Source organism: Sylvia atricapilla, chromosome 9 (assembly GCF_009819655.1).
Source record: "Sylvia atricapilla isolate bSylAtr1 chromosome 9, bSylAtr1.pri, whole genome shotgun sequence".
Taxonomy (NCBI): Eukaryota; Metazoa; Chordata; class Aves; order Passeriformes; family Sylviidae; genus Sylvia; species Sylvia atricapilla.
The window spans coordinates 29,872,055-29,898,843 of NC_089148.1; the positions used below are offsets into that span (position 1 = coordinate 29,872,055).

The 26,789-nt window shown below is 43.2% G+C and overlaps 1 protein-coding gene across 2 annotated transcripts in view; it reads left to right on the forward strand.

Annotated features, from left to right (window-relative positions):
- Window positions 1-2,602: 2,602 nt before the first annotated feature.
- RAB3B (RAB3B, member RAS oncogene family) overlaps window positions 2,603-26,789 on the forward strand; it is a 51,030-nt gene continuing 26,843 nt past the window's right edge. The window contains exons 1-3 of one of the 2 annotated variants that reach the window (XM_066325507.1): window positions 2,615-2,689; window positions 7,887-7,967; window positions 13,149-13,376. In XM_066325507.1, coding sequence (XP_066181604.1) covers window positions 7,947-7,967; window positions 13,149-13,376 — 249 coding nt within the window. In that variant the 5' untranslated portion in view covers window positions 2,615-2,689; window positions 7,887-7,946. Of the gene's footprint in view, window positions 2,690-7,886; window positions 7,968-13,148; window positions 13,377-26,789 lie in introns of both variants that reach the window. The other variant, XM_066325508.1, reaches the window with a different exon arrangement.

The window sequence follows — 26,789 nt, forward strand, 5'->3', positions numbered from 1 at the left end:
CTGGCTCCCCTGGACAACAGCTGATTTAACTGTTTTGGTGCTGCTTTTGCTTTAAGAATAAATAAATCCATACATAAAGTGATAAATTAATTTTTTTTCAATTCCCTTTTTAGAAAAGATTAAATTTCTTTCTTCAGATCAGTTGCACTGTGTGAGGATGCAGTGTTTTGAATTAAAAATGTTGAGAGAGTAGTAGAGAATGTATGCAGTGCTTGATAAATATGCTCTCATGACTGCTGTGAGAGTGAAATAGATCCACATGTCAGAAAACAAGATAAAGCACAGCATCTGCTCTTCCACCTCCGTGTGCTCGTGGGAGTTCTTTCCTGTTGCCTTATTTCCCCATCTATAAATCTAAAATAACAAAGACCTCCCCCACTGGAAGTGGTGTCAGCAATTCATGACCATACAACATTAAAATCTGGAAGGGACGTGCGCTAGGAGAGCAAAAAATGTTCACTCCATAAATTATAGAAACATGTTTAACGAGGTGATAGACAGCAAAAACCTCTACATATTCTCCTGTCTCCTAATTACCTGGATGCATGCCTTGTTTTGGTTATCCCTGACTAAGAAAGGGCTTGTAGGCAAACTCTGGGGTTTCAGGGGTGACATGAAATCTGGAAAAGCCTTTGGAAATTAGGGTGGAACAGTGGGTCTGCACTTCTGGCTGCAGTTATGGGGTGCCAAATCAGGTAATCACTACCAGATGCCCAAGTGAGCCTCAGCCAGGACGTGTCCTTTGCATGAGAGGTGCAGGTGTGTGCCCATGACCATTTGTATTCTGTGCTGGGGCTTTATAGGGCTGTGGGACCACAATGGTTTTCTAGACTGAGAATCAGTCAGCAGACTGATAGAAGAGCTCTACCCATGTTGGGTGACAAGAAGTCAGGTCTTGGCAGAGACAGAGATCAGCTATCCCAGAGCAACAAGAGGATTGCAAGGAGCTAGAAAGATTCTTTTTAGGTGTCAAGCCTGCTAGAAATTCTTGTTGTAATGACCTTGGGATTTTGTTATGCTGTTGATGATTTCTAGTTGCCTACACAAAGCTGATACTTTGCTTAAGGCTTGAACCAGGGCCTGGTTTATATAACAGTAATTTTAGTTGGGGTTTTGATGGCAAATACACATTTTCATTCTAGACGAGGTTAGAAAATAACTCTAATATTGGGTAGAATTGTACCCCTTGCCACCTGGAGTAAAATGGAGAATCTGTGTGGCATCTCTGATGTGCAGAGAGAAGAGGTGTTCCTTAAAGCTGCTCAGCACCTCTCCTGGGATTGTTCCTAAAATGCTCACCACCTTAGCTATATGCTAGTCATACAATACTACTGTGCTCCCAGGCTTTCTACATTCTCATGATGCTGGTAACTAGTCAACTGCCCTGGACAAAACTATAAATCAACTGTCAGACTCCTTTAAAGTGGCTGAACTGTTAAAAAGCTCAAGCTGCTCCAAGGGCTGCTTGACCTACAAGCCAGTCCAAAGACCACCAAAGATCAGAGCTGGGGATCAAACGCTGAAGACCACCAGCTGTGCAAAAAAGCTTTTGCAAGTGGACAAAATGATTTCTGTGCTGTGCGTGCAGTGTCCAAGCTGAGTCAAAGTGCTGCACGTCAAACAAAAGGCACGGTGAGACTGAGAAGAAAGCAGCAGTGCTCTGGAGGACATACCAGGGTGAAGACATCTGCATCCCAAGTTTTAGGGCTTTGAGTTCAGAGATCCACCTGAAGACAAAAACTGCAAATCCAAATTTAAGCACCTCCTGCTCTGGCCTCCCCTCACGAGGGGCCTCTTTCGTGGGGCACAAGGCCTTGTGTTTGTACTGAGGCACTTGATTAAATCCTGCCATCTTTGCTGGTTGTCAGGAAAGCACCCCCTTAGTTATGTCACACATAATGTTTAATAGGTTTTAAAAACTCAGTATTTTTTTTATTCTGTCTGGGGCATCACCTCTAAAGGCTATTTTGGTTTCCTGGAATGGAACAGACCACAGTGAGGACTCTCTGTGGTCTTAAGGGTTTTAAAGCTAAGAGGGCCCACCTCTTCATCAGACCTCCTTCATGTGAACGACTTAGATCCGCATCCACTGCCTCAATTTTTGTCCTCTCACCAGCAGAAAAATGTAGTGCCTGATGCCACAGCGGCCATCACTAGGCTTCAGAGTTAACAGTGCTAACTGATGAGAATCCCAGCCCGTGCGGAAAGTGCGATAAGAACGGCAAGTTTGGGTCGCGGCCGGGACGTTTTCTCGGCTCCGGGAGCTCCTGAGGCGATTCCGTTCCCGCGCTCCCCGCGGGCCCCGGCCCCGCCCCCCGCGCTCCGCCCACGGGGCCGCCCCAGGTGCGGGCAGGGGGCGGCTCCCGCCACGCGAGCAGCGGCCGCGGGACGGCTCGGCTCGGCTCGGCTCGGCTCGGCTCACTTCGCTTCACTTCGGCTCGGCTCGGTTCGGCTCGGCTCGGCTCGGCTCGGCTCACTTCGCTTCACTTCGGCTCGGCTCGGCTCGGCTCGGCTCGGCTCACCTCACCTCACTTCGCTTCACTTCGGCTCGGTTCGGCACAGTTCGGCTCGGCTCGGCTCGGTTCGGCTCAGCTCACTTCACTTCGGCTCGGCTCGGCTCGCTTCGCTTCGCTTCACTTCGGCTGGCCCCGACTCGGTTCGGCTCCGTGCCGCCGCTCCCGCTCCGCAGGTAAGAGCGGCGGCCCCTCTGAGGGGCGCCTCCCGCGCCGTCGGGGCCGCTTCCCCTCGAAGGCGGCGGGGCCGGGGCTGGCGGTGTTCCGCTCCTCATGTCCCCGCCGGGAGCCACCGGCTGCTCCTGCCCTCCTGGCACGGCACGGCGCGGCGGGGCTGTCCCCGGGCTCCGCGGGACGGGGAGCAGAAGGTGCCCGGCGGGCGAGCGGCGGGTGGGAGCTCCGCGCCCCGAGGTGCGGTGTAACGGGCAGCCCTCGGGAGCGGCGGGGCGGAGAGCGCAACAGCAGTTCCATCTCTAGAATAAACACTTCCCAGCGCTATAACACTGCCTTATCTCTCAAATACCCTCAGCCTGGCGGGGTGGGGAGGCGGGAGAGCGGGGCCTTCCCGGCTGTTCTGCAGCTGGTGCGTAACCCGCCCGTTCCCGTCACCAGTGCCGGGGAGCCGGTGACAATGACCCGACTGCTCGGCGATGGAGCAGCGCCGGGAAAGGCGGCACTCGCTGTCGGTGGCTGCTCGGGGCAGCGCGGGGAGCCGCTGGTGCCGGAGCGCACAGCCCGGAGTGCCGAGCCCTCAGCGCGGGGAGCCGCTGGTGCCGGAGCGCACAGCCCGGAGTGCCGAGCCCTCAGCGCGGGGAGCCGCTGGTGCCGGAGCGCACAGCCCGGAGTGCCGAGCCCTCAGCGCGGAGAGCAGCGCGGGGAGCCGCCGGAGGAGCGGCCTCGCCCGTACCCACACGGCGCAGCGAGCCCCCCGCACCGCGCCGAGCGGATCCCGCTCCTGACTGAGTTCATAAAAAGTGCAAACTCTCCAGTTTCTCCAGGTTATGCTGTACAAAACGCCTTTTTTTTTCTTTTTTTAATTTTATTTTTATTTTTATTTTTTTGCCATGCATTCCGGGACGACGCGTTGCTTTTGCCCGCTGTTTTCCCCGCTGTTGGCAGCAGCCCGGAGTGTCGGTGGTGTGCGGTAACATCAGCCCCTGGGACCGCAGCGGGACCGCTGGCTCCACCTTTTTGCCTCCCCAGGTTCTGTCTCCGCGCTGTCCTTTCCTTCTTACAAGCAGCGATGTGTTGTATGCTTGTGCAGTGCATCAGGTTGATCTGACATAGATATAGTGTAGCTTGTCAAAAAAAAACCCCCAATACCCAAAAAATAACAGCAATAAAACCCAAACAAACAATAAACCCAACCAAAACAAACAAACAAATAAAACCCAGAACCAACCAAACAAAACAACAACAACAAAAAACCAAACAAAACCCCCAAAAAACAAAACACGCCCCCAAAAAACCCAAAAAAACCCCAAAAAAACCAAAACAAAAAAAAATCCCCCCAAAAAAACCAACCAACCAACCAAAAAAAAAAAAAAAACCAAACCAAACAAACCCAGAACAAACAAACCAAACAAAAAAACCCACTTAAACAAAAAAAAAAAAAAAAGGTGGGGCAAAGTAATTTTAACGTGGATTTTCTCATGTCTTGAGACAGTATAAGACCGTGGTCTCAGAACATGCTTCTGTGAAATTCTTTGATGGCACTACTGGTTTTGACTTCTCCTGCTTTGTTTCTCATCACTTATTCCTGACCCAGTGCTGCACTCTCAGTTGTGCAAATAATAGTTTGCAAGGCTTCAGAGTTGCCTGGAAAAGCTCTGGATCCTGATAACATTCTTTTGTGAACGTTTTTTTCCCTCCCTCCAAAGGTAAAAATGTCACTGGAACTATAATTTTGATCTGTGTGTTTGTAACTGTACTCAGATGCACACTGGTATTGGGTTATATAGAGTACAAAATTGAAACCATACACTGCTGTATGGAAGTGTGTAGCTAAAAGGCTTTTATTTTTTGTTATTTGTGCTTGCTATCCTGAAGGTGGTCATAGATTCATTTACTGGGACTTCACTGCCTTCAGGACAGTTTTATCATAACAATATATAGTATAAGTCAGAAGAGAGACAACTAACCAAATTAAAATCAAGCTTCCTTTGCAATTTTGACAAAATCTTGATTCTCTCTTTGCAGACCTTTGCAACGCATTTAGTATTAACATGATTTTTGTCATGTAGTGATTATGTTAGCTATGTAGCTCAGAGGTCCTTTTCCCTACCTTCATTTTTGTATGTTTTCATGCAGCTCCACATTAAAATATGCAGGTCACAGCATCACAGTTGAGGGTCTTGCATCACGCTGTTTGTAGTTCCATGTCTACTTGGCCCTCCCCAGTAGGTACATGTCTATTCTTTGTTACTGGTTGGGCTGAAGAAGCAGGGTTTTTTGAGGCAGTTCTCAATGGCTAATGCTGAGAAATGTCCTAAACTGGTCATTTCAGGTATGCTTTTTGCTGTAAAAATGTGTCTTGTGCTTTAGGTTCTGCATATTTAGTGAGCTCCTGGAAATGTGTGCTTAGCTTAGCGCAGTAGTGTTTGATATTTGAAATAAGCAATAAGATTTACGTTTGGAAGTATTAGCTCATTAAAAAATGGGAAGTGTGAGGGTGCTCATTGTAATCCCAGTTAGCAGGTGGCTTACTTTGCAGCATGGGAGAACATCATAGCACAGAGAAATGAATTAACTTATTCATCACAGATTTTCTGCTTGGAAGAGGAGGATAAAAGGCAGCAAATTAGACTTCTGCACTGCAGAGGCATCCTGAGCTGGCCCTGTCTCTGTGTGATTCTGGTTTGCAGATGGTTTCTCTAAGACAATTCCAGTCTCCAGTCTTTGATTTGGTGAGGACAGCAGCTTGTTTTTACCTACAAGCGAAAGGTTTTAGACCCAGTGATGCAAAAAAAAAATCTGTAACTGCCTCCTGCTCATTGGTGGAGGAGTATTTACCTGAATCTGCATATGGCCTCACTCCAGCTCCAGAGTGCCATCGTATGCCTGAACATCCCTTATCTTCCACCACCGTGGGAGGGTGAGGTCATGGCTTTCTCCACGGAGGGCTGTCCCCCAGGGCAGAAGGTGGCTGTGTCCTGCCTTTGGGCTGGGGAAGGATCAGCAGGGGCTCACACGTGTCTTGTACCAGAGCTGGCACAGCTCCATCTCGCGTGTTGCTCTGGGTGCATTTATGTCACTGCTACTCCAGCGTGTGCAGCAGCGAGGTGCTCGGAAGTGCTCCAGTGTTGCCAGTTCCTTCTTGAGAAAGAGAGGCAGAGCTGCAAGGCTGAGATCCGATGAGAAGGGGACTGAACTCCGGGTTTCTCTTGTCTCGGCCATCGCTGCAGTGTTGGTGACAGGAAGGAAGGGCTTTGAAGATGGTGAGTTTTGTAACAGCCATCAGCCTCTCCAGTGTGCACTGTTCTCTGGGACAGAGCTGGATTCGGGTCAGCCTCAGCTTGCAGTTCTGTACACCTGGAAATTGACTGGCTCTGGCATTCCGAAATTCAGCAGAATATTCAGGGAGTTGTGGAAATATCTGTATCTATTCTTTAGGGCATAGGGAAGACAAAAATCCCCTCTTCTTTGCATCCTTTGCTGGCTTCAGCTAGTGGGTTCCTTTTACTAGGGGAGATTTTTTTACTGTTAAATATTTTTCTCTGTATTTTCTGGAGTAATGTGCTTGCTAACAGGCATGGAACCATGTGGTAGTAAGAGAGTGGCAAACACTCAACACTCATAGAAGAGAGTAGAAAAGTGGAAACTTCTATTTCTTTAATTTTTTGCTGTTGTTGTAATATTAGAGGGACTAATTCCTCCTTCCTGAGAATTTTATTGTGGCTCTGAAACGGACTTTGAGGATGTTGAATGTCATGCAGGAAATGGGAGAGGCATGGCTTGATGTTTGACAAAAGGAAATCTTTCTAACAACAGTTGAACCAAATGTGCTTGTGAAATTAGATGGCAAAAAAGTGATACCTTCTGGGTCTTGACTCATGTTTCCACACCCAGTAAGCTCTTTAAAACCCTTTAAAAGCTGTCTTTAAAGCCTGTGTTCCCAAATCTAAATGGCTAATGAGAATAAATAACCACTGGCATTGCTTAGAGGTTTTCATCCTTCAGTTGTCATGCATATACTGAACTTTTTTGTAGCATGTAAATTCCAGAACAAACCCACTACAAGCATCTTCTCGTAAAGACTTCTGAACTCATTAATAAATTAATTCTGTTAAAGATGAAGCGCTCAGGATGAAGAGCTTACATTTTTAAAGTAATAAACACAGATTTTCTGTGTAGAGAGTTGAATTATTTTTTTTTCTAGATCTTTCAATTGAATGACATTTAGATGACACCCCGAAGTCAAGTTCTGGACAGTACTGAAGAGTGAGCCAGAGGCTGCCACAGGGAGCAGCTGTTGCAGAGGGCAGGGCTGTGAGAGGAGGAAACGTAACCGATACCAAAAAATGTGCAATACTTTGGGCAAGACCAAGCTGCTGTCGTGTTGCCAAGTGAGGTGATTGTTAATTGTGTGGATCCTGAGAAAGGATTTGTCTTTGATCCAAATTCTGGCCTGGAGTAGGTGGCTGCAGCCTGTTATTTACATAAGGTCCAAGTGTGCCCGAGTGTTCTGGCAGTCTCCACAAAGCAAGATAATGTAAGTCAGGATGACAAATGGTGCTGTACCCTGGCTTGCTGGAAAGGAAATGCACCAGGCACAAACTTGGCCTTTAGATTGTGTGAGCCATGAAAAGAGACAACTGTGTTCTGTTAATCTTTTCTGCTCTAAATCTGGAATAATTATTACCTTAAGGCGGATATTTTTGTGTAGATGTGCTGTAAGTTGCAGATGTGTCCATGTCCTGTTGCAGTTGTCTTTGCAGCATGGTAGACTTTGATCCAGGCTTTGTGCAAAACACCCATGTGTACAGAGGGATTTCAGCTGCTGCTTGGTTCCGTTTGCTTTGCTGCCTTTCTTCAGGAAATGTGTAATGATTCCTGTCCAAGGTTTTCTGTCCACTTGTGAGATTTATCTGGAACTTTAATTTTAGATTAGTAAAGATAATCTCCCTTTAATGAACTTTAAACTGATGGCTTCGAATGTTTGCTGTTATCTTAATCTCTGTCACTAACTCAAGCACTGTTTCTGTTCTCTTTGTACACTACAGGACTTTCCTCTTTACCTTCAGTGGAGGAAGCTCAGACTTTACACAGCACTGTGTTCTCAGCCTAACTTGCCTACCCATTATTCCCTTCCCTAATATTCTAATTATCCATCTTTATCATAATCATTGTAATCCTTTTGCTTCTACATCGCAGGTTCAACAGTGTGACCACTCTCTTGATTCATATACTCACAGCAAAGCCTTCATCACTCTCATGGATTATAGATCTAAATTGGTAACTATCGCTTGCTTGCAATGTTTACTAGCAGATATGTTAATTGCTCATGCTCTGTTTTCTGCTTCTGATAAATCCTTCTTGTAGAACAGCATTTTTATAAGAATCTCTAAGGTCATGGCCTTGTTTCCTTTATGAGCTTTATCCTTAGGATAGCACACATTGGCTGTAAAAAATTCCGTTGCTTGGTTGAAATCTGGTTCAGAGTCAAACTTAATTTCTGAAAAAGAACCCCACTATTTATTTTCCAGTGACAGAGCACATAAAGGAGTGAGCTTTTATAATAGAAAATTGACATAGATGTATAATTTGTGCACGAGAATATTTTTAACTTAGATGCACTTTCTAAGAGTTTTTGGGAAAAAAAGCCCTCCTTTTTTATTGATGTGTTAATGCTTTTTAGAAAAAGTTATGTTGCACATTAGTAACACCTCTCATGGATTACTGAGGAAATACAGAGGAGTGGTTTCACCCCATCCTCTCTTCTGCCTGGTTAAAGAGATGTGTCAGTGGATGATGATGAAACAGTTAAACTGTCACATTTAAAATGTTACTGGTCCTAAATAACACAAGACAAATATAGGAAATTACAGTTTTGGCTTTAAAAATGAAGCATATTAAAAGATGTTTTTATTCCTAGAACTGCCCAGAAGCTGTAATATAGAGAATACACAGGTTCCTAGCAAGTTGAATTTGAAAATATGTCTTAGGGTTTAGTTTGAAGTGTAAGTTGCATCAGTGTCACCAGGTTTCATGGTTAACTGGGGTGACTGACAGCAGAAAAGGAGACTCTTTCCCAAATTCAGACCCCTTTCTCACACTGTTGTGAGAGAGGATGGGATGTGGAAACAGCGTGTCTGTGAACCCACCCATCTGCTTGCTGATAAAGAGACATGTAAGCTTCCAAGGTAATGATTGGATTTCTTGTTTCTTGTCTGTGAGAGGATGAAGAGCAGCCCTCCATTAGTTTGTAGCCAAAACCCTAAGGGCTTGCAACACTAAAATTCAACCTTAGCCTTTTTTTCCTGGCAATAAATGAATGGTGAGATACATCACTTGATTTCTAGCCAGCACTTAAAATTTTTGCTGAAGTTGGCTGTAGGCAAGAAACGTTGCAGAGCAGTGATTCCTGAGAGCAGGAACACTTTGGTGTTTTGTGTTGCACTAGAAACCAGTTTGAGTCTTCATCATGATACTGGTCACAAACTGAGGAGCACAGCTGTTTGGATCCCTCTATGTGACACATTTCAGTGAGCACTAAAAGCAACAAAAGCTGGTTTCCCATGGAGGTGTCTTAGGGCAATAGGCTTTTTTCTTTTAAAATTCATTAGACCAAAATAGAAACTAAAGACAGGAGAGCCACCTTGGCTTAGGAATGTATTCTTTGGTGGCTAATAAGCTCTGATTAAGATTTTTATTGCTTTAGAGCATTTGCAGCATCCTGCTCTAATGTGGTTTCTTTGTCTAATAAAAGATGAGCTCACACTGCAGGCTTTTTCCTCAACAGGGAAATAATAAGGTATCTCAGAGCTACAAAACTGCCTGTTCCCACAAAACTAGTTGGAAGTGGCTGTGTTTGAGACCTTGCTGCCATTGCTAATGCACGTGGGGAAAAAGATTGTCAATATTAGTATGCTCTTAGCTACAAAAAAGAGGGCTACCCAGGCAAAGAGCTAAATGATCCAAGGTCTCATGCTAAAGTGTTTTCAAGGACAATCTGATTGGCAGCTTTTCCCTCTCCTGTGTAATGGGTTTTACGTCCTGTAGCAAAATCTTTCCTGTGTTGGTATTTTATTGAGGATTATTCCAAGACAGTCAAAACGGAAACAGTCACAAAGCTCTCCTTTGCCCTCTGTGCTAGCTGTATTTGACCTGGTCTCTGTAACAGAGCTCTCCTTGGGCTGTGTGTTTGTGTGAAACAGCAGAGATGCTGCTCTGTTTGGAGCCATTCTAAAAGAGCATCTGTGGCCGTGTGCCCAGGGAGCAGGGGTTACACTGCCAGCTAAATGGCCCTGCACCAGGGAGGGAGCACAATCCCCTGGGAGCAATCCCTGTGTGAGCCTTCAGGTGATTTGGACAGGAGCTGCCTGGCCTCAGCCTGTTGTCTCCATTTCCCTCTGCTGCAGAATCTCCTCCAGGTGCAGAGGGCTTGCAGGAGATGTGATTTTGTGGACCTTTCTCTCAGTAGCATAGCAACTGCCACCACTTCCCACTGCTCTGTCCCCTCTGCTTGGCTCCCTGAGCCGTGCAGGATCAGGAACTGAACCAACTTTACAAACAGCCCTGCAAAACAGGAGAAGCTGTAGGAGGATTTATTTTTAACTGGGATCTCTCTGCTCTCTGAACCACCTCTCTGCAGGGTCCTCAGGGCTGACATGGCTGGGGAGTGCTTGGAGCAGCAGTGAGACCACAGGTGGGGAAGAGAAAGGGAGGAGGACCAGGAGAAAGGTCTGCTGTTTCCTGGCTTCGAGATTCGAGCACAAATTCAGGGGCAGCCCTGTGAACACTTCCAGCCCAACTGCTGGTGGAGCACACCTTCAGTAATGATCTGCCATCAGAAGGATAATCAGAAATTAGTATGAAAGTCCTTTCAGTTTCACTCTGTTCACTAGAGGGGAAAGGGAAAAGTCAAATTTAAGCAAGGGGATGGAGTTTTCTTTAAAATTTTTGTGCTCTGCCTGCCTCTGGTGATTCAAGGTGCTGACCTGCAGTATCTTCAGCCAAGCACAGAGGCCAGCCAGGGCTGTGCTTCTATGACAACAGCCCCACGTTCTGGGCAAGTATCATTTGATCTTATTCTCTGTGTTGTGCTTTTAACAAAGCTGCTGGAGCTGGCCACATTCTGTAATTGCTTTTTCAGCTGAGATCTGAAAGTCACATTTGTAGCCAGGTACGATTCTGATTAGAGCAGTCTGGGAGGGTTAATAGAGGCAGCAGTGTTTCAGTTAAAAGATCAGCTTGGAGTGTGTGGATGGGTCCTGGGAAGGTGGGGGTAGAAAGAAGATACTGATTGCGGTATGATTAGTGCAGTGCATCTGTGTTAAAGGTTTGCCTCTGAATCTTTAAAAGACCAGGCTTGAAGTGTTTAGGGTTTCTCATTATTTCAAGCCTCTGTGTGTGGAATGGAGAAGCAGAGATTTTAATTTTTTTTTTTCTTCTTTAGCAAGTGCATAAGTGTTGTCAGTGGCATTCGTGGAAAGTATAATGTGTATGAAGAAGACAAACTACTCAAATAGAGAATTTTCTGTCATCCAGTGTGGTGATGGTACAAATCAACTAATCAATCACCTGATGCATAATTTTTACAGCGGAAGTTTCTAAGGATAAGGAGGCAGTGAGTGCATTGGACTGTGTGTCTGAATGGAAGTCAGTCAGATGTTAAATTCTTCATTTTAGGAATTCCTGCTATGAACCACAACACACATGGGTAGAAGAGCTGTTTTCTGGCACACTAATGAGAAGAAAATTTGTGTGTGTGTTTTCTGGAGTGCTTGCAAAGGACCGTAGTCTGACTGAAGAGCAGCTGAAGTTGAGAAGAGAGTGTATCAGAATTGTGCTGTATCCTACAGAGAAATACTTGTGGGAAGATTTTAATGCATTCAGTGCAGCTGTTCACTATTGAGCTACTGATAAATTTCAGAAACTGCCCTTGTGAATGCAATCTGTGAACGAAATGTCTGCTGCACCAGCCCCTTTCTGAGTGAGAAAGTTGCATATGTTTAATGTGAGATAAGGTGTTGTGCATACTGTACTGAAGTTTAAACTGGGTTGCTTTTGGTTTGTTTCCCCTGTGTTGGAAGTTTGAGTTAAGTTATCATCCCTATTTAAACTGCTTTGGGATAGCATTTTGGTTTATAGTTGTGAATTTTGAACTGTTTGTTTTGGTTTTGTTTGGCTTTGTGGGGTGCTGTTGTTGCTGGGGGCTTTTTTTTCAGTGAATAGGTGAAGTTCAGGTGAGACTTGCCTAGAAGGAAGGTGTATGGGCACATGCTGAGAGTAGACCTTGGAGTGAGTTTTGTTCCTAAAGCTGCCTATGAATTTGAGTTGAGAAAACTTGTGTGGGTGCTGGGTGTAGGAGAGACTTCTGTCGCTGCTCAGTGCCTTCTGACTCTGCACAGGGTAGCCCAGCCCTGGTTTGGATGAGTAGCTGCTAATTAGACCTGTGCTGTTGTTGCTCCAATTTACCAACCCTGTGACTGGTTATAAGGAGCCAAGAGGTTTGTTTATTTGAAGTGTGGTAGTTTCAAACAGCATGAGAGATTAAAAGCGTGGTATATTTGTTAAAAGGTAAAGTTTCCTTTTCCTCCTCTGTAGTAATTTGGTTTGTGTAGCTGTGTTCTGTACAACCAGAGATGAAAAGTCAGAGTCTTACCTCCTTCCACCAAGTGTCTGAGCTGCACACATTAGAATATCCAAGGCTGCTCATGGCCCTTAATGATCCATATTCTGCTGTTGCCTTTTTTTTTGTTTTCTGAATCTAAAAGGGATAATTTATCCATTACAAATGCTGTCTGCACTCCCACTGAGCCCTCACATTTTATACAGTGTTGTTTATTCCAAATGCAGTTTTAGGAGTAGCTATGTATTGGATGGATTCAAAGTTTCTAGCTGAAATTTGTGGTTTTTTTCATCTTTTCCACTTGCCTTTGTTTTCTTCTGTAAATGTTGAAGATCAAACTTTTGTAAGGATAAAATGGTGGTGGTGCATGCACTAGAAATGCAGATTTTCCATGGAAGTAGTAAAAGCAATTATTTAGGTTTATTTACCTTGGAGGCTGCTTGATGAATTGCATGGTTGGGTGCACTGTCAAAGATTTTAGTTCTTGGTTGCAGTTTATTGGAGCCACAGAAGTGGCACCCTGCCACTGGAGTAAAGAATGCTGTTTCCCCATGAGTATTTGAACAATCTGCAGTAGCCATCTGTTATTCCATTAAACACAAAGCAGTGCAACAGGTGCATTTCTTGGGTTTGGAAGTCTTACCAGCGTGAGTGAAACACTAAACATTTAAAGGCAAGATTTAAGAGAAGATTGCAAAGCGTGCTCCTCTTTAGTCAGCAGATCTAGTGGTTATGACAGGAGAAAGCGGCGAGATAACCTGAACATATGGCACACAGTCAAGGGAAACAAATGCTGAACTGCTCTTAAATCTGTCCTTCTCCCGTGTTTGTCATTTTCTTAGATGGCTTCAGTAACCGATGCCAGATTCAGGCAGAAAGATACTTCAGACCAGAATTTCGATTACATGTTCAAGCTCCTGATCATTGGCAACAGCAGCGTGGGTAAAACGTCCTTCCTCTTCAGGTACGCCGACGACACCTTCACCCCCGCCTTCGTCAGCACCGTGGGCATCGACTTCAAGGTGAAAACAGTTTACAGGAATGACAAGAGGGTCAAGCTGCAGATTTGGGTAAGTCGCCAGCGTTGTCAAAGATGCTTTAAGCCCAGCAAAGATGTGATGGTTTAAAAAAAAAAAAAAATAGCTTGTTTGGAAGTGGATTTTTGGATTGGTGTAGATTTTGGTTGTAGGTTTTCGGGTGTTCTGTGTGGCTGGACATTTGTGTCCCTGCAGTAAACTGAGGGAGTTCTTTGTGTTACTGTCTCACTCAGCTGGTGAGGACCCTGATGTGGCCTAAGCAGCTGCTCTGCACTTGAGTGAACTCCACACAAAAGTCACACTATCATTTTATGGCCTCTACATAAGATAATTCTGTCTTCCTGTAACTCATGTACCTGCTCAGCAGCCTGTTTCTACCCAGTTTCTGTCTCATCTAAGAATTTAATTTTCTAATTGATCTACATACACTTGAGTTATAATTCTTTAATAATTGCATTTAAATGTAAAATTACAGTAATCACATCTGGGTTTTTTATTTATTGTGGTGATCTTGAATAGTGAGAATCTGAAATGAAGTGCCTTTTTTTTTTCTTTTTTTTTTTTACTACAACTACATGATTCTTTTTATTTCTGTGTTGCTGCATACGATGTACAGCAAATTATTAAATAAAAGATCCTTTTCATGTTGTAAAATCCTGACATTGAAACTAAGGTAGGTCACCTGATATGAAATTGATTGATTTAATTTCGGGTTTTGGCAAGAAAAATGTTTTTACTTCAGGCCCCATAAGCAATTAAAGGTGATTTTAATTTAGTTGGTCTTTCTGAATTTTGGAACATGAAACTTTCTAAGAAGCTGTATAAAAGCAAGACAGAAGACACCATTAAATATTAGAGTTTTTTTCCAAAGATAGTGTGATTAAAGTGAATTAAGCAATAATCTTAATTAAATCTGTTAGAGGGCTTTGGGGCAGAAAGGGCTTTAATAACCTTAAACTTCTTATGAAAAGAGATGTCAGGTGGATTCCTCAGAGGGTGCTATCCTGTAGGACCTGTAATATTGGAGTTACCAACAATACTATTGATTTAACATTTATTTTTAATAAAAGGTACACCTAAGTGTTGGGCAGTTTCCAGAGTAACTTGTGTTCTGTTCTTCTCTCTTTTTGCATGGATCCGTGACATGAGTCATGATTCAAGGACTATAACAAAAGCCCTGTGCCTCTATCAAAACCACAGTATTTGAACTTGTTTTTCTCTGCTTCACTCCTGAGATTATTTTTGTCATTTCAATGTGTTCTCCAGGCTATGTGACGTAATAGTGGGGTCCACTAGCACAGAAAAACTATGGGGTTTTATGTCTAAGAAGAAAGAGTTTTCATACCAACCTGTCTTCCAATGACTTTTTAAAATTGTTTACAGCTGCTGTTGAGATTCAGGCACTGTGAGGCCCTGTGGCTCCACTGAGCCCTTTGCTCTGACTTACAATTTTCCAGTCATGTTGATTTTTTTTTTTTTTTTGAATTATGCTCCTCCTAAGCTTGGCATTAAGCTTTATCTGAATCAGGTTTAATGTGAAGGTTTTAAATGAAGAAGGAGAAGGTACAAGTGTTTGACTTAACCACTTCAAATACTTTTCTAATATCCAGAGAAAAGCACTTGTAGGAACCTCTGATGTTCTCTTCTCCACAGAGCCAGGGTTTTTTTTCAGTTCAGGGCTGCTGGTGGAGCTCTGAAGTGAGCACAGCTGTGGCAGGCTGGAGGTGCTCAAGGGCTGTGCCAAATAACCTTGTTCTGTGTTCTGGAAGTCTCCTGGTGAGAGGGAAGTTATTACTGCTGTGCTGTGACCCAGAGAGGTCCATGATCTGTGGGACTTTGTTTGCGTTGCCTGTGTTGAACTGAAGAACAGAATTTGGGTGCAGGACCCAGCTGCAGAGAGTTCCTTGTGTTGTCTTAAAGCTCAGAAAATTTTGCCCGCCTTGAAGGGCTGAGCAGCTGCACGTGAAGACTTGACAGCTGTGTCAGGAAATGTCTCTCTGGCCTGACTCCTGGTTTTGTTTCTCCAGCAGAAGTTGATGAGCATTTTAAAGCCAGAGATCTCGCATTTGTGTTTGTGCTGAGTTTGAGGAAGTCTGTGTTTTGTGAATCAGGATTTGACAAGCTGTCACATGGAACCATCAGAAGAGAGTGCTCCTCTGTTTGATTTTGGTGTCATTAGTGGGCCCCTTGCTTTGTTGACATTAATGCCTCAATCACCCAAATTGATATTTTTATAATCAGTTGTGCTTGTGACTAAGCAGTCTGGGAAATGATCTGCTTTGAAAAGAGTTGAAAGGAATAGCTCTTTAGCTTGAGAGGAATGGGACAGAGCAAAGATATTCATGATGTTTTTAAGTTGGAATGACAGCACTGCTGCTGCATATGGAAACAGTAAAATGGTTCAGAGAGGGGTTTATGAAATAATTTTTGTAGGCTTTTTCCCTCTTTAAAGAACTCCAAGATCAGTTGACTGTGTTTTAATTTCAAATATTTTCTGTCTTGTTTAGGAGTAGTGGCGTTGTGTTAATAGAATAAATTAACATTATTGAGAACATTTATTTTGTAGTTGGATGAGGCTTAGTAATGTAATATCTAATTAAAAACATTATTTGCATAAATACATTCATATATTATATAGATATTTACATAACTACATAAATGCAGCTCTTGGATTAGATTTTTTTATGCCACTGCCATCTGTAATAATACTTTCATATAAGGCATTTTCCTTATAATTGGGTTGTAAGGAGCCAATTTATAATATCTCTCTGCATTTCTTGACCAAGTTTTATATTCCCAGAGTTGCTAATTACTGTTTACTGGAGGAAAACTATTATATTTTTAGCTAGGTATGTTTTTTTATTGTAACTATATCTCAAAGGTAACATTATTATATTCTTAGCAAATGCAAACAGTTAATACTTAATGCAGAGTTCAGGTTGCCTAGCAGCTAGAGAGGGCCACTTTGTCCAGATCCAGATGGAAGCAGGGTGAATGAATAAAAGTGATTTCAGTTTTAGGTAAGAACAGGGTGAGATTTCTTTTTCTGCCTTCTGTCCGTTTGTGTGTCTATTGCTGGTGAGGAATAATGGTGGGGAAAGTGACAGCAGAACTCCTGAGCTGCTGAGGAGCAGCCTCTGGCCCTTTGTGCTGGACCAGTCTGGGCTCATTACAGGAATTCTTTGCACAGTCACTTAAATTATCTGATAGAAAATCAGCAGGATTCAGCCCCAAACACTTGCACATCACCCAATACGTACTTTGTGTGAGAGATTTGATTACATTTCCATTATACTTTTGTGCAGCACCCTACACAAGGGACTCTCAACATTGATGTGATTAATAATCAGCATAACTCAATACAGGGTTTGGCAGCTGATGTTACAGTTGAAACTACTTTAAACTTGTAAAAAGCAACAGAGATTCAATTTAACTTCAGGTTAAAAGGCAGAAAGGCTGTGATGTTCAGACAGAGGCAGCATATTTAGACTGCATATAATTTTTCTTTTGAGGAGCTGTTTATTGGAATTAAACTGCTAGGATGAAGATTTTTTCCTTCTCATTAAAAAAAAAAAGTCTCTGTGGCTTAACTGCTAAAACCTGTTGAGATGTGAGATTAGCTGTAGTGGATGTCTGAAACGTGTTACAGCTCTCAGGCACAGCTGGGGAGAGGGTACAAAGCAACACTGCTCGGGGTTTTTTGGATCTTTAAAACCAGAAATATGACAACTGCTAATTATATTGAATGGCAGTTACCACTACGAAACAGAAAAGTGTAAACCAAAATAACTCCCCTGCTGTGTAGCTGTCCAGAAGGCAAATACACAATGTTTTAAAAAGCTTTTTTGTGTCAGGCATGATACATTCTGGGTGACAGGATGATCTTGAGCAGCTCGCCTCTCAGGAAAGGGACTCAAGGAAGTAACACTAGCAACTGAGTTTGGTTTTTTTTTTTTTTTTTTTTTTCTCATTTACAGGAGGTAAAATTAGAACACCATCATATTTGATTGTAAATTTTAATGTTAATTGCACACTTAACCAAAAGCTAATTATGCATTTCAGATGAGAGAGCCATCTATTCCCAAGGCGTCCTATTCCTGTCATGGTTTTTGCTAAGTTCCTTGTAAGCACTGACTTCAGGCTTGAATGCTTCCACAAAACTTTTTTCTAAAAAAAGAGATAATAAGGTTCAGTAATTAAATGTATAGATGTGATAGTGATGGGTGTCTCTAAAGCACTAATGGGCCTGATTCTGCTTTTATAGACTCACAGTTGTTGTGAAATCTCTGATTTGCTGTTCAGATGAAGAACTAAATTGGAGGAATTCATGATAGTGAAAAGAACACAAGGGAGTCAAGGATTAAATTTTATTTGCAGCATTAAGGATTTACTGGGTCCCAGGAATGAAAATCATTGTGAGTGAGTGGATGTAAAGCACTGCTTCTCATGCTAAAATACAATGCAGAATATTTGACTGGAGAAGAGATGCAATATCAGTGTCTGTAATTCAATTCCAGAGTCTTGGTTATATCTCAAGTAATAATACTTCTGCTTTGAGAAGAACTTGGTGCTCATGCCTCTCTGAATGGGCTTTAAGATTAGAGTTTCAAGGGTGATACAAAGGAGAGAAATAAAAACTTGACAACTAAGACCTTGATGGGTCAGTTACCCCACTCACTATTGAATTATTGAACAGCCTAAGCTTGCTGAGCAGGACATTGCTGTGTTTGCAGTCAAACAGTTGACATGGAGGGTTTATTTCTGTTTGTAGCTAATCACCTCAATCTTATTGTTATCTCATTATAAGTCTGCATTACAACGAAGGCCAGACTCAACTTCAGTCTAAGCTCTGATACCACTGCAGTTATCCCTGCTGACAATACTGGATTTGCTCTCACTGCAAGTGTAGAATCTCTTTGTGCTCCATCTTTGCAGAGTTACTGGGCCCTTGGAGGCCCAGTACAATTGTTTTGTACGATTCAGTAAAATGAAACGTGTTGTGTTCAGAGGTGCCAGGCTGTATCCAGGGGCAGTGTCGAGTTTGTGTTTGTTGATAAAGAGCTGTTGGTAGGTTTGGACCTTTCCTAGAGAAAATGAACTGATGCTGACTGTTTGTCCAGTAGAGGAAAAGCTGTACATGGGAAATTTCAAGGGAAATTATTCACTTGATGTAGTGAGGCAATTAAGGTTTGAGAGGACAAATTAATTGCTGGCCTCCTGATGTTTTGCATTTGGTGCTTTTTTTACCAGACATTCGGAACAGATACTTTGTATTTTATATAAGTTCTTAGATTAGTGTGCCTCAAAACTTTTTGCTGTTGTCCTTGTCTCATCAGAATTGCCTTTATTATGGCTTTCTTTTACAGTTTTTATCTTCTGCATAATGACTGGGTATATTCTATATTTAAATATGCTGGGTGGTACTGTGATCCATTAGGAGATAACACAGTGGGTGGAATTTATGAGTTCTCATAGTGTTTGTCTCAAGTGAGCATGTACTTAAATTGTGTCACATTTGGTCAGATGAGAAAATATAACTACTGTGCTTACTCACATTTATAACTTTCATACATTGTGTTGTCTACTGCAGTGTCATGTTTATGCAACACTTGAGTACCTGAATGGCTCATTTTTAGAACCAAAAAAAGGGAATTCGACCCCTCCAAAATGTTTTTCAGGTGTGAGGAATTGTACCCTATAGCACAACTGGAGTACCTGGGAATTTAGCAGCGTGAACTTTGTGATATATTTTCTGTTATCCAGCTGTTCAACATCATCCTGATTAATTTAACAGCATGAAGTGAGCTCCCAGAGATAAGCACTGATTTTCTGTGTTCTGTTGCATTGGACTCTGCCGACAGAAGGAAACATTGGTGAGAAGTGCCAGAACCTGGACAAAAAAGCAGCACATTCCTGCAGTATTGAGAACGGGGAGACCTGTGGTTTGCTGCTTAGGTTCTCCTGTCTGCAGAACAGTGTAATTTTTACCAGGTGACAGTGATGTCAGATTTCTGGTGGGCTCTTCTGGCTGCCCAGCAAACACTAATGAGTGATAAAGTAGGAAACATCACTCCTGCTTGGGGTGAGATGTATCTTTCAATAGCAGCTTAGCACCTTGTGTTTTATGGCCAGGGGCCACTGCAGCCCAGAAGTGTACCCTAAGCATCCCCTATCCTTCCCTGCCTCTGCCACAGTCTGGGTTTGCAGCATTGCTGAGATGTTCCTCCATCCAAATGGAGCTGCCAGTCCCAAGTGTCCTGCTCAGCTCACACATGGCATCCCGTGCTTCTCTTGTGCACTTGCATCTTGTTTGAAAATTCCTCTAGTATTGCCAGTTCTGCTTTTGCATCCATTTCTGTGCTAATCAGATACTCGCTCCTTCCCTACTAATTTGTGTTAGAAACTGAAACAGGAGGTGGCAGGAGTGGTTGAAACTTGAGGGGAGCAGGTGTAAGTGCAGCAGATCAACACTGTGTTACGAGCTGCTGTGCTTCATTAACTGAAGTACCTTCAGTGATATATGACTCAAGCGATTAAACTTTGTATATTACTCAAAGAAGGCTCGGTGGTGGTATTTTCTCAGCCAGATTCTGGCTGGTTTGTGGCTCAGACAAACTGATCCAGACGTCTGCAGCAGTGCCAGAGGGTAAAGTCATGGTGAGTGAGCAGCGTGTGTGGATCCGTGTGTGCACATACGCTCCCGGTGCCACCAGGTTTTACTGTCCCTCTGCTTTCCCTGCAGCCAGAGCCATAAAACAGAACATACAGGGGACCTGTGCATAGGATGTTTACGAGGCACAGCACTCGCCCTACTGCTGGTTTTGCTTTTGCATGTGCTTTTTCAAAGCTTCACCTGCTGCTTCCCCTCGGTGGGTCCCTCGGTCGGCGCTGCCGCTGTGGCAGTTGTGGAGCTGCTGCGTGTTCCAGTGCCATGGTAACTGCATCCTGCTCTGCTGGCTGCCAGCGGGCACCGAGCCTGCCCAGTTGTGAAAGGCAGCAACTGCTCCAAGTGCCAAACTGTGGTAGACTGCCATGAGTCAGCTTTGATAAGTCCAGGTGAAGTCCTTCACTAAGGACTGCAAGTCTCTTTTCTGGAGGGAAGAAAGAGAAATAACTGCCATCAAAAGTGTTTTGGATTTTTTTTTTTTTTGAACTCTAAAGGGCTAAAAAATGTGTTTTCTTTGGAATTACCACCAAGTGCTAAATTGCTTTCTTGCTCTGCAGTTTAACCTCATGCTGTACACATTTCTGTAAGGCTGTGCCACTTTTCCCATCGTTTTCTCTTTGTGTTGTGCACCCTGACTTGCTCTTGGAGAGGTTAGAGAGCACCTTGGTAAGCACTTCTGCACTAACTACAAGGTGAGTTCTTGCAGAGTACTGTCATAACAACATTTAAAATCATGGAGTTGTGTCTAAGAGTGAGCAAGTAGAGCTGAGGAAAAGCAAGGAATTCTTCTTTGCTTTTTGCAGAAGAAATACTCTGACTGTGATAAAGCACACAGGTGCATCACTTAATTACATGGAATACTAACACTGGAAATTAACAGCAAGCAAGGGTAATTAAGGAATACATTTTTCAAGTCTTTCCCGTAGAAGAGTGGAATGATGGGCCATAATAACTTCCATGCTTCTGTTCCCTCTCTTGGCCCCCACTGGGTGGTAGAAGCACCAGGACTGTGAGAGCAATGCAGTGAGACACTTGAGGGGAGGTTGTCTGAAAGAAGGAAGGCTGTGCTCAGTGCAGCATGATGGGGCTTGCAGCAAGCCTGGCTTAGCTAAAGCACAGCTTCTGCTGTGTCTCTGTGCCCCCTCCACCTCTGGAGTCCTGCCTCTGGCAGGTGAGGGCTTGTGCAGACAGCTCCACTGTGCAGTGCTGATGTGTCCTAAAGAGAGAGTGCAGTGAAAACTGGGGCAAAACTCGTGTACAACCAAAGCAGGCCAGTGCCTTTAATGAGTACATTAATTACTGTGGAAAACAGTACCAAAGAGCAGTGCTGTAAACGCTGGCTGGCAAGCAGCAAGGAGTGGCCCTGAGCAGCAGTCCCAGGAGGGCTGGAGAGGTGGGATTGCTGTCACAGAAGTGTCAGTCTGTGAATTCCAGCTGGATTCCAGCCTTCCTGAGAGGTGGTGGTGTCTGGGCTTCCTAAGATGTGGAAGGGGGCAAAGCTCTTCAGCCTGTTTTTACACACCCTTCCTCACCAAAACCCCTCCCTAGGTTATTTTCTGCAGTGTGAGAGCAAAGCACAGAAGGGACTTGAATGGGTTGGCTGATTGTGGGAACTCGGAGCTTCAGATGAGCAGTATTTCTGTACTGATGCTCATTCTGACTGCTGTTGGATGATTATGCAACTGCTGCAAATCCATAGCTGTTTAAGGTGCCTTATCCTAGCTAAAATGATCTTCTCTTTTAGAAGAATGCTCTTCATCTTGAAAATAGTATGCAGGAAGAGTGACTACTGCAAAGATATTAAGTGAGGTAAATCTGTGAGAACTGCTTAGTCCTTCTTGAATTTTTTGCGAGTTGGAAGTGTAAGATTAATAAAATTTTTGCACTGGTTAATGATTTTAGGGAAAAGCAAACTCTTGCAAGGGAAGAATCTGCATAAAGGCCTCCTCTGTAATGTACTTTCTACTGTCTTCAGTTGCACATGCAACTGTAGCATGTTCAAAGCTGTGGCCATAGTTCTGGAGTCTTGGAAATGTTGGAAATTACTTCAGTTTTTCTGCTAGAATTCTGGTATAAATATGTATAGGAGCTACTTAGTATTCAAGAGACTGCAAGAAACCTAAAGGGAACAAATTCAGTAAAAATATACCATTGTCATGGCAAAACTATGATTTCCATATCTTCTGTATCTGTATCTTCCACTATATCTGGAAGTGGTCTTGGCCTACAGGATATTTACACCTTTAACACAAAATTACACCTGAGTAAGTGGAACTTGCAGAATCTGGCTGAAGGTTGGGCACAGCAGCACCTTTGCATCAGTGCAACGTTGGCTCAGAGTGATTTGTCAGTTCCCCCATCTGCAGCAGGGCTGTGGGAATTCTCCCTTGCCCACCTGGCTGGGAGACCAGGAAGCAGTTGTGTGTCAAAACCTGATGTTGCTAAGTGATGGCAAGGTAGCCACCTGCCTTAGCATTTACAAACCCCCAGTGCTCAAACAGAAGGAAATGAATAGCTTTATTTTCCATTAACTGCATGCAAGGTGTTTATTCGCTCTGATCCTGAAAGTATCAAATGTGTACATCCCTTTTACTCCAGCTGGAATCTTCAGGGTTTTCAAGTCCCTGAAATGGCAGCTGTTTATTCTGCCTGAGAATGCATCCTCCAAGTGATGTTGTATTACCCTATAGCTGTAAGAGACAGTGCAGTCAGTTTGATGATTAAAAAATAGACTTAAAAAAAAAAAGACCCACCAACAACCTAACCAAAAACCCAATACAAAACCAAACTGATTTTTATCACCTAATACAAAGGCAGAGAAGAGGTGGTATTTGTTTTGTTGGTTATAATGTCAGAATCCATGCAATAGCCCTCTTTATCTTTTCTCTCCTTTTTCTTTTTTTAAACTACAGCCTATGTGGCCAGGAAGAATTGTAGCATTGATTTCTTTTCTTACTATATTTTTTGTGAAGGAGGCTGAGAATAAATCCAAACTACTCTGGGACTGTTATCAGCAAATAGGAGAAGCAGGACATTTACTTCTTGTCTACTTATTTTATGGATATTTAAAAAAAATTGATAAAGATTTAATTGCCCTCATGCTACAGGTGAGTCTGCTGTGTTCTGCTAAAATCTGTCTGCTCAATAAAGTACTTGTTCAAAATAATCTCTCAGAGGGAGATGCTGAGTGACTTTTGCAGCCATGACTCACTGGATCTTCATTTTTTAAATGAAAAGATTCCCAAGACATATTAATTTTAAGATCTCATCTATTAAACTCTTGATTAATAACAGTAAGAGTATTCGTTTGACAGTGCGTCAAGGCTTGAGGGATTCATATAACCAGGGTTCTCTCTTCAGAACAGGAGGGATGGTTCATTTTTTTCACAGAGAATGACTTGGCAAAGACCCAGGCTTGGAGCTGGAATCCCTCAGCTGAGAGAATGGAAGCTTTCCAGTAGTTGTCTCCCTGTGAGGTGCAATCAGGAGTCCAGCTCCTTAAATGAATTGGTCTTCCCTTCATGCAGAGGATGTGGACCACCTCTGTGTGTGCAGAGGAAGGATCAGGGATTTTCAGGAATTAAATCTGTACTGGCATCAGTGATTACTTCCTACTCCTAAAAAGTGAGCTCTTGAGTTTTACAGTTCTGCCCAGGTGGGCCTTTGAATTTGAACTGGAGCAGTTTCTAGCAGTTTCTTCTTCTGACCCCAGAGAAGCTCTCTTCCTTCAGAGTCAGGAGTGCGTCCTGTGTGAAGAAGTGTCCCCTCTTGGGAGTCTTGGTGCCTTGGTTCACAGCTTTGGCAGTCCCAAAGCATCACTCAGCTCCCACAGGTAGCTGCAAAATCCAAAGTTTAACTTTGCTCTTATGATTGATCTCTTCATTCACTCCGAGTAATGAATGGGACAGGAAATTGTGTTTCTTTGTTTTATTGAGTAATGAAAGAGAAAATTGTGCTTCCTTTATAAACAACTGTTGCCAAAAATAGTACCTGACTATATTTTATCTGTCTCTTCTTCCTTACTATTATTTTACTACACTATAAATGCAATCTTTTCTTTTCCCCTTTTGGATTTCTTTCCGTCTTTGTGCCCTCAAGCTGCAAACAGCAAATTTAGTGAGTCATATAAATGTTCTGAGACATCAAATTAAGTAGAAACTGGAGAATGAGTTCTCAAAAGGTTGTGAATGCTGCTGACGTCAATCTCGGATTGAAGTAAGAAAGAAGATATGGTTGGCAGATCCTGTGAGCAGGACTGTAAGCACACTTATGCTAATTCTGTTGTTGGAGGAGAAATTGTGTTTTTATAAATGAAGGCGATAGTCCCAACTGAAGACTTAACAGGCATCCATCTTAGTAACGAGATGATCTTGAGCTTTCATACTTTATGCTGAAATTTGCCTTCAGCAGATTCAAACGAAATTGCTTGGAAGTGACTAAAATGAATGGCAGCATGCTTTCTGCTTTTTCAGCTTGTAATAGAATTCAGTTTTCCAGCTCTACTTCTGCAGAATTCCTCCTTCAAAGTGACATTGCAAAGTGTGGTTTTCTAATGAACAAAAGACTGTGATGAACCTATTTAGAGATTTTTCTTGATTGTCTCTGGCAGAGAACAGAATTTTGAAAGTACCAAGGAGTCATGAAAGTCAATATGTCCTATGAATTATTTTGATAACATGAAACATTTATCTTGTAGAAAGCGGTTAGTAATTCTGTTTTTGAAGTTAAATGCATGCAGATTGCATATCCATATTGATTTGATGGTGCCATTGAAAGTTCCTATAGGTGCAGTGAGCAGAGTGCAAGAAATGACTAAAGGAAAGGGGATGCTTTTTTTGTGCAGACTACAGGGAAGTTATTTGTTGTTAGTTTATCACTGCAGAATGTTTTTATGTGTGTGCATGTTCTACCTTCAATGAGTGCAGCAGTTCAGAACTGACAGATAACTAATGTACTTGTTGACTGCTTTATCCTACCTCCATTCAGATGGTTCATTGGAAGCCTGCATCCAGTTGTTAATTATTAGTGCTGCAGTGATCACTCTGAGTCTAGATGTGTTTTGACCAAAGGTATGTTTCCAGTGGTGCAATAGGGATTAAAGATGTTTAGCCCTTTTTCAAATCAAGCTATCTCTTGGAGAGGATCTTACAGCAGCAGATACGATAGTGCCAGGTTGAGAGAGACCAAAGTGAATTGAAGTGAGCCCAGGGGTATGGAAGGAGCAAGGTAATGTGATTGCTGGTTAACTGGATCAGGGCAGCAGAGGGAATGCCTCCACCAGGTATCTGTATTGCTGTGCTCAGGTGCCTTCCTGATGCTGGGAAGAGCTTTTGATAGATTTCTGTGGGAAGTCAGTTTTCAGATTGGTGGCACAGCAGGTAGCTGGGTATGAAATATTGCAGTCAAGGCCAGTATGAAAATAAACAAGAAATATCCTTCAAATTTGGAGATTAAATACAGCCTGGATTTACCTGCAGGTAGCCAGCAGGAACTCAGTGGGAAAGTAATGAAGTGGGACTGTCTAGCTGGGTACTCGGTGCAAAATGTGCTTTTGCTTTGATGCTGAGGAGAGTGCAGGGGAAGAAGTTCTGGCTCCTGAAGAGTGTGCACACTGTTCTGTAAATAGAAATAACAAAGAAGAGCAGCCCCAGAGGTTGGTGCTGCTGCCAGCTCAGGGGACACCGGAGTGAGCCTGTCTCAGGACTCAGGCTTCAGTCACAGGCACCTCCTGGAAGGGGCACCAAACCCCATCAATTTGCAGTCCTTTTTCTGCTGTAACTCCTTGGTCACCACTGAAAGGAAAAAGTAGGCAGTCATGACAAATAATGTGGCTGAAAATCTATCAGCCACTGAGATAGGCGATAACATGTCTGATGTATCTGCTGACAGCAGAATTCTCTGGCTTCTGACCAGAAATGATCAGAGATCATCTGGAAGTCACAGTGTACAATTTCATCTGTGAGGGGTGAGGACCTTTACATTACACCTGTAGGGTTAAGAAAAAGTTTTAAATTGAGAGTCTGTGAGGGATAAAGAAGGGTCTGGGGAATTTGCCTGATTCTGCATGGAGGAGGAAGAGAGGTTTCAGTGTTTCAGTTATAGGAATATTTTAGTACTGTAAAGGTAGTCCACCGCAAGCTGGTTTATTGGCCATTGGCTTCTAAGTTAGGAAAGTGTTTCCCCTGTTATATTACTTATGTGAAGTTTTACATAATTATAATTCTCTGCAATTTTGTGTCTATTGCAGAAACATCCATTTCTGACTGCTGTTTGGGTCAGAAGCTTGTACTGTTCAGGACAGGTTGCTGAAACGTTCAGCTGCTAATCTGGGCTGGCATGGTGATTTCTTTACCCCCTGGTGATTCCTCTACCCCATGGTGAATAAGCACAGAAGACAGAGAAGCATTTCGGTTTCCTGAAGCTTCCCGTTTCTGATTAACCAGCATAAAAATTAATATCTGCTGAATTGATGCTTATCAGAATTCCTAAACAACTCTTCTGCCTCCAGCAGTGACACTCGATTATGTTTCTCACTCCTAAGCCTCTTAGAGGTTTAGCATTTATGAATCCCGTCTAATACTTTGCTTGACACATTTGGTTAGGTGTATGACAGTGATCAGCTGAGAGAAAAACAAGTCATCTCATCAAGTACAAATTGAGGCTTCTAGTAAGGGGAGTGGAGAGGCAAGCAAAGGTTTCCTGCTGGTTTGAGTCAGACTAGAGCAGGGCTGTTAAAATACCTGTAATGCATTTAATATAAAAACAGGCTATGTGTCCAC